The 8,472-nt window shown below is 43.3% G+C and overlaps 1 protein-coding gene across 1 annotated transcript; it reads right to left on the bottom strand.

Annotated features, from left to right (window-relative positions):
• Positions 1 to 5,487: 5,487 nt before the first annotated feature.
• Positions 5,488 to 6,426, bottom strand: LOC128845517 (olfactory receptor 52N4-like). The gene has a single exon (XM_054044331.1). It carries the CDS (start codon positions 6,424 to 6,426, stop codon positions 5,488 to 5,490), a length of 939 nt encoding a protein of 312 aa, XP_053900306.1.
• Between the last annotated feature and the right edge of the window lie 2,046 nt (positions 6,427 to 8,472).

The following is an 8,472-nucleotide window of genomic DNA, read 5'->3' as shown; positions in this document are numbered from 1 at the left end:
GAGGTCCTTAATGCCAGCCACTTCCAGTGAAAAACTTAATCTCATTTAAAAGTGGGCTCTGGCCTCCTCACCCCCTGCATTTCAGCCCCCTTACCTGAGTTACTCCAGCATCGGCAGGTTCAGCAGCAGGAGGAGTCCCACAGCTGGGCCAGGTGTTGGAGCCAGACATCCACCAGACAAAAGGCTGATAAATGCCATGGGCAATTAAGTGGTGCAAAGTCCAAAGAAGGAGAGAAAGTGAACTAGGGCCACTAGAATAAGCAAAGTTGTGTCTCAGTCTTTCACATTTACATTGGAATATTACAAGACATTTTCATTTTTTGAGTACAGTGAGCAGGCAGATGTTTTCTGCTTTCCTTGCAGACAGTTTTCCAATGGTTTGAGAGACTTTCCATGTGCCAAAAACGGAATAAGACACTGGAAAATATAGGGAAAATGCTTCAGAAACAGATACACTCTGCCACACACAAACAGTGTTCTGACAGGTGGCCAGGTTTTTTTTTCAAACAATCAAAAGAAGCGGGCTCTACAGCGGCACAGTTATCAAATTCTCACAAGATGTTGTTACATAAAAAGAGAGACTATGCTGCAAGAATCAGCAATGCACTTCCTTACCTGGCTAATCAAGGAATTGCACTGCGGGGTTAGGATGCAAGAGGAAAATCAGCAAACGGGGGAAACTTTCCAGAATTATAGAGTTTGTTTTCACTGTATGATGAAGTATTGGCAAATAAATAAACAAATACATAAATAATATAAAATAAAAACTAAAAAAAACCCCTAAGTGATACTTTCAATCTCAAAAGCCGCTCAACTCAAAATGAGGTTTTAGAAATTACTGCTGAATTTGGGAAAAGCATAATCATTCAGAAAGTTCAGGAACATGGATTCTGTACTGTTCTTGGTGACAAAGAATGCAGTTTTAAACAGGAAGAACTGACATTCTGTTTGAGATACACAGAAAATCTGCAAGGAACAATGAGGAGCCCTGTGGCACGTTAAAGACTAACACATTTACTTTAGCATAGGCTTTCATAGGCTGGAGCCCACTCCGTTAGAGGCATGAAGTGGAAGCTGCAGTTTGTCAGGTATATATACACATGCAAAGATGGGTGTGTTACATTACTATGCAGAGGACCAGTGCTAAAGCGGTCAATTCAATCAGGGTGGATGTGGCCCACTCCCAACAGTTGAGGAGAAAATGTGAATATCAATATATATATATATGCCATTACGTGGTGTGATGGAATGGGACTCTTTCATTTCACTGTTTCCCATCAGATCTTACCCACATTGTCATCTTCCATCCTCTCCTTCTTATTAGGATATAGAGATTCTCCATTAATAGATGTATGGTATGCTCTCCTTGAAACAGACTGGGAACTGTTAACATCTCTTTGTCACGGTTTTATACACAATAGCTCCAAGATTTCACTGTGTGAAACACTTTCTGAAAAGTCCAGAAAAGACAGAGCTCTGGCCTGGGCGCCAACAAAGAGTGAAGCTGAGGTGCAGAACAAGGAGGAGCATAAGAGAGTTATACATAATATTGCCTCAGAATCCCTCATCCAGTAAAGTCACCCAGCACGGCATTCACCTGAGACAGGAAGCTATACAAATCCTTCTTAGTAGCTGTTCTCTACTTGCCTTGCCTGTAAAGCATTAAGAAGTCTCACTGAAATGCTTAGGTAAGAGGAACTCCATTGGCACCTGGCCAAAGGAGCCAATGGGAAGACTAGAAACTTTTAAAATTGAGAAAAACAACTTCCCCTTCGTCTGTGTGTTGTTGTTCTCTTGGCTGGAGAGACACAGAGCAGCAGGTATGCTATGAAGCTTGGGCCAGGTATGAAAAATCATCAGCATTATACCTAAAAACTACACATGTGGAATCACAGATACGTAAGTAGAACAGGAAATGTTTAGTTACAAGTGATCAGGTTTATCTCTTTATTTTGGGCTTGTGGATTCCTCTGTGCTAAAAAAAGGTAGAGTGACCAGATGTCATAACTATAAAGGGAAGGGTAACAACCCTCTTGTGTACAATACTATAAAATCCCTCCTGGTCAGAGACTCCAAAATCCTTTTACCTATAAAGGGTTAAGAAGCTCAGGTAACCTGGCTGACACCTGACCCAAAGGACCAATAAGGGGACAAGATACTTTCAAATCTTGGTGGGGGGAAGGCTTTTGTTTGTGCTCTTTGTTTTGGGGGTTGTTCGCTCTTGGGACTAAGAGGGACCAGACATCAATCCAGGCTCTCCAAATCTTTCTGAACAAGTCTCTCATATTTCAATCTTGTAAGTAAACAGCCAGGCAAGGCGTGTTAGTTTTTATCTTTGTTTTCTCAACTTGTAAATGTACCTTTTTGCTAGAGTGTTTATCTCTGTTTGCTGTAACTTTGAACCTAAGGCTAGAGGGGAGTCCTCTGGGCTCTTTAAGTTTGATTACCCTGTAAAGTTATTTTCCATTCTGATTTTACAGAGATTATTTTTACCTTTTTCTTTAATTAAAAGCCTTCTTTTTAAGAACCTGAGTGATTTTTCCTTGTTTTTAGAACCAAGGGGGTTAGATCTTGATCCACCAGGAGTTGGTGGGAGAAAGGAGGGGGGATGGTTAATTTCTCCTTGGTTTAAGATCCAAGGGGTTTGGATCTGTATTCACCAGGGAATTGGTGAAGAGTCTCTCAAGGCTACCCAGGGAAGGGAATTAGCACTTTGGGAGTGGTGGCAGCAGACCAGATCTAAGCTGGTAGTTAAGCTTAGAAGTTTCATGCAGGCCCCCACATTTGTACCTAAAGTTCAGAGTGGGGACGCAGCCTTGACACCAGATGAGAGGAAGAAAATACTGGGACACATGTTGGAGGGAGGAGCAAAAAAAAAAAAGGCGAGTGCTGCCGGTGGAGTGAAAAAAAAAAAAAAGCCGGCAGAGCGAAATATCAGGACAAACACCTAAATATTGGGATGGTCCCGATTTTATCGGGATGTCTGGTCACCCTAAACACAGGTGTTTTTGTAACTTTTAAGCTGGACCCCAAGAAAGCCATTCTTGGTGTTTAATTCTTTCAGTTGCTCTTTTAAAATCTAGCATCACTTTGATTTTCCAGATGTGTTTTCTTTCTTAGTTTTTAATAAAATTTACCTTTTTAAAAAACATGATTGGATTTCTGTGTCTTAAATAGTCTGTGCATATATTTTTCAGTTAGCTACTAAGAGGAGTTCAGCTGGTGAAAACAACTGATTTCTTTTTCTTCCATTTTCTTGGCTCTTTCCTGGAGGAGGGGTGAAAGAGCTTGGGGGTACACCACAGGAAGGAACTCCCATGTGCGCCTTCCTGGAATCTCAAAGGGGGTTTTCACTTGGGTGGTGGCAGCATTTACCAACCCAAGGTCAGGGATCTGTAACCTTGGGAGTTTAATACAAGCCTGGAGTGGCAAGTATTCATTTTTAGAGTCCTTGCAGGCCCACACCTTCTTCACTTGACATGCCAGAATGTGGAATCAGCCTTGACAGCCCCCATTCCTACTCCTCTTCACATGTGGGGGAGGCACAGGGGGAGCTGATCCTACACACATTTATCTCCTGTGCACCCTCCTGCCTGAATTTGGGGAGGCAGCCCCTGGGACCTAGCGAGTGAAACTTCTGATCCAGGGAAGCAGGGATAAATCTTACCTGCTGATGATGGGAGGGCACACTTTAAAGATTCCCCCCAACAGCTCCAGTCACGCCCCCTCTCCCAGGCAGCCTTCTCCTCACCCTCAGTTTCTCTATGGGAAACGGTTGCTGTATCCCTACCTACCTCTCCCTACAGAGCTAAAGTAGCAGCCTTTCCCAGCTGTTTGGTGCACGTGCTGTCTCTGGGATGTAAGAAAAGTATAGTCTCTTCCTCACACGTCCCAGGCCTCCTTCCCAGGCCCTGGCTATACAGTACTGTCTCTTATGACACATCACTGCTGCTCTGCCTCCAGCCCTGCTCTGCCTTCTGGGCTCCTTCTCTGGCCTTCTGACTCTGGCTGGGGCTGACAGATTTCTGCTGCCCAAAGTCACTTAAAAACTAACTTAAAAGCAGACCAATTAATTTCTTGAAACAAAGTTGTTGTTTTTCTTTTATTCACACACTGGTCTATACATCAAATAACAAATGAAAGCTTTCATTAGATACTTAGTACAAATTTTATGACACACACACAAAAAAAACGCTACATGCCCCAGCAGCAGGTTGTGCACATAAGCAACAAACGTAATAGATGACAAACAAATTCAAAATCAAACCCCCAGTACTGGGACCTGTATCCCTGTTGAGGGTTGGCAGGTGTTTCAAACAAAAAATGACTAATGATGGCATTAAAAATAGCCCCAACGAAGCCCAAAACGTATGTACTGTAAAAACAAAAATAACATTCTTATATAATTTATTCCTAATTGCATTCAGTGACGGTAGTCAATGTCCACATTTTGTGTTGAATTAGTTTGTTACTGTTAGTCTCTGTGTTGAATTAATTTTTTACTGTATCAGAGGGGTAGTCATGTTAGTCTGAATCTGTAAAAACCGAAAAAGAGTCCTGTGGCACCTTATAAACTAACAGATGTATTGGAGCATAAGATTTTGTGCGTGAATACCCACTTTGTCAATTTTCAGAGTTGCAGCCATGTTAGTCTGTATCTGCAAAAAGAACAGGAGAACTTGTGGCACCTTAGAGACTAACAAATTTATTAGAGCATAAGCTTTCGTGGACTACAGCCCACTTCTTCGGATGCATACAGAGTGGAATAAATATTGAGGAGATATATTTACACACATACAGAGAGCACAAACAGGTGGGAGTTGTCTTACCAACTCTGAGATGCCAATTAAGTAAGAGAAAAAAAAACTTCTGAAGTGATAATCAAGATAGCCCAGTACAGACAGTTTGATAAGAAGTGTGTGCTCCAATACGTCTGTTAGTCTATAAGGTGCCACAGGACTCTTTGTTGCTAATTTGTTACTGTTAGTCTTTATTTGCTTTATCCTCCAGGTTTTCTCAAGGATTGGATGTAAAAAAAAAATTGCTCACCGGATGAATGTACATATGATAAAGAAGTTCAGCATTGTAGGATCTTTCTTTTCTCTTTGGCTATATGAAAATGTCGGTTCTCATCCTCAATCTGATCAGGAACATAGTCACACAGGCATTAATGGAAAGCCACCTTGCATCAAACAGCTCCAGTATCTTCTGGTTGTCTAAGAGTTACAGAAAGGCCAAGGGACAGGGTGTGTGGAGCTGGGGGCTGACGTATGCCAACGATAGAGGACGGATGATGGTGAAAGAGAAGGAATTCAGCAACAGAGAGAGCAGTGCTTGGTGATGGAGTGACAAGACATTACATGAGAGGAACTTCTCAGAACTTCCACAATGCTGAGATCAGCCAAACTGGGACAGAGAACCTTGATTAACCAGGAGATAACTTTTCCCCGGATGTCACACAGGTTTAAAGTCAGCGGCCCCCAGTGATCAACTTCTGCAAGTGTATTTGCCCACTTTGTAACGAAGTTCTTTGGTTTTGACCCCATAAATGATAGGATTGAGCATGGAAGGGACGAGGACATAGAGGTCAACCAAGATGATGTGAATGTGGGGAGCGATGCCCTGACCGAACTGGTGTGTCAGGCTGGTGAAGAAGATGGGACTATAAAACATCAACATCACACAGATGTGGGCTGTGCAGGTGTTGAGTGCTTTTTGGGGGGCTCCCTTGGAGGAGATTCTGAGGACGGTCCTGATGATAAGACCATAGGACAGTACAATGAGTGTCAGATCTGACCCCATGAGTACAATGGCCATCAGCAAGCCGTATGTATTGTTGACTGTGATGTCCCCACAAGACATCTTTGCCACAAGCAGGTGCTCGCAGTGCGTGTGGGGGATAATGTGGCTGGCACAGAATGGTAGCCTGCTGAGGAGCAGGGGCAGAGGCAGCATGAAGACAGCAGACCTTATCAAACCCACTAGCCCTTGCTTAGCTACTCGTGCATTGGTGAGGATGGTGGCATATCTCAGAGGGTTACATATGGCAACGTAGCGATCAAAGGCCATTGTCATGAGAATAGCAGACTGCATAAAAGCAACTGTGTGAAGCAAGAAAATCTGGCTGAAGCAGCCACCGACAGTAATGACTTTCAGTTTGAACCAAAATATACACAGTGCCTTTGGCAATATGAGGGTACACTTGGCGATGTCTGTGAGCGCCAGCATGCAGAGCAGCAGGTACATCGGCTTGTGCAGGGTCTGCTCTTTGCCTACAACAAACAGAACCGTGAAATTTCCCAACAGGCTGATAATGTAGGAGGTAGAGAAAGGGATGGAAATCCAGATGTGGGCATCTTCCATGCCAGGGATCCCCATTAGGATGAATGTTGACGGGTCAGAGTGGGTGAGGTTCAAAGCTGCCATGAAGTCGTCAATGCGTCGATTAGTCTTAGAAATGCTAACGTACCTTTGAAGGGAGAGAAGTTCAGTGGGGGGGGGGTTACACACTTTATACAACAATTAATATAGTGAACATTTTATAGTTATTACCAACCTAGAATGGGTGGTGAGCAGTGAGGTGACAACATTTGCAGATGGCACCAGATTATTTAGGTCACAGTCAAGTATGGAGAACTTCTCAGGGGGAGAGAGCCAAGCCAGGTTAATGGGGAGCATGTTGGCAGATGCATTTTGATGTCAGGAACTGCAATGTGTATGGCCAATGGAGGGGAAAGCTTGAACTCCTTAAACACCTAACAAGGTTGTAGTTTACCTGTATGAACTTAGGACAGGGATCTGGGCATCTTGGTACACAGACAGAAATTAAGCAAAACATTGGGGTCTAGGAGGAGTGGTATAGAGAATCATACAGAAAATACAATGCCATGAGATCAGTCAGTCAATGTTTCACCCTCCTCTGGACTCCTCTGTGTAGTACCGGGCACCCTTCTCAAATAGGATATTACAGAACTAGAGGGGTTCAGGCAAGAGCAAAAAGAATGAGAAAGGACCTGGGAAAACTCATATTGAGAGAGAGGTTGAAAAGACTAACAAATTTATTTGAGCATAAGCTTTGATGGGCTACAGCCAACTTCTTCGAGTGCATAGAATGGAACATATATTGAGGAGAGATATATATATACACATACAGACAGCATGAACAGGTGGGAGTTGTCTTACCAACTCTGAGAGGCCAATTAAGTAAGAGGAAAAAAAAACTTTTGAAGTGATAATCAAGCTAGCCCAGTACAGATAGTTTGATAAGAAGTGTGAGAATACTTACAAGGGGAGATAGATTCAATGTTTGCAATGGCTCAGCCATTCCCAGTCCCTATTTAAGCCTAAATTGATTGTATATAGTTTGCATATCAATTCCAGCTCAGCAGTTTCTCGCTGGAGTCTGTTTTTGAAGCTTTTCTGTTGCAAAATTGTCACCCGCAGGTCTGTCATTGAATGACCAGACAGGTTAAAGTGTTCTCCTACTGGTTTTTGAGTGTTATGAATCCTGATGTCAGATTTGTGAATATTAATTCTTTTGCATAGAGACTGTCCGGTTTGGCCAATGTACATGGCAGAGGGGCATTGCTGGCACATGATGGCATATATCACATTGGTAGATGTGCAGGTGAACGAGTCCCTGCTGGTATGGCTGATGTGATTAGGTCCTATGATGATGTCACTTGAATAGGTATGTGGACAGAGTTGGCATCAGGCTTTGTCGCAAGGATAGGTTCCTGGGTCAGTGTTTTTGTTCAGTGATGTGTGGTTGCTGGTGAGTATTTGCTTCAGGTAGGGGGGTTGTCTGTAAGCAAGGACAGGCCTGTCTTCCAAGATCTGTGAGAGTGAGGGATCATCTTTCAGGATAGGTTGTAGATCTTTGATGATGCGCTGGAGAGGTTTTAGTTGGGGGCTGAAGGTGACAGCTAGTGGTGTTCTGTTATTTTCTTTGTTGGGCCTGTCTTGTAGGAGGTGACTTCTGGGTATTCGTCTGGCTCTGTCAATCTGTTCTTTCACTTCAGCAGGTGGGTATTGTAGTTTCAAGAATGCTTGATAGAGATCTTGTAGGTGCTTGTCTCTGTCTGAGGGATTGGAGCAAATGTGGTTGTATCTTAGAGCTTGGCTGTAGATGATCGATCGTGTGGTGTGTCCTGGATGGAAGCTGGAGGCATGTAGGGTAAGTATAGCGGTCAGTAGGTTTCCGGTATAGGGTGGTATTTATGTGACCATCGCTTATTAGTACAGTAGTGTCCAGGAAATGGACCGCTTGTGTGGATTGATCTAGGCTGAGGTTGATAGTGGGATGGAAATTATTGAAATCATGATGGAATTCCTCAAGGGCTTCTTTTCCATGGGTCCAGATGATGAAGATGTCATCAATGTAGCGCAAGTAGAGTAGGGGCGTTAGGGGACGAGAGCTAAGGAAGCGTTGTTCTAAGTCAGCCATAAAAATGTTGGCATACTGTGGGGCCA

The sequence above is a fragment of the Malaclemys terrapin genome, chromosome 1 (genome assembly GCF_027887155.1).
Source record: "Malaclemys terrapin pileata isolate rMalTer1 chromosome 1, rMalTer1.hap1, whole genome shotgun sequence".
NCBI classification, from domain to species: Eukaryota; Metazoa; Chordata; order Testudines; family Emydidae; genus Malaclemys; species Malaclemys terrapin.
The sequence above is the reverse complement of the archived record's forward strand: the minus strand, read 5'-3'. Positions and strand labels throughout refer to the sequence as shown.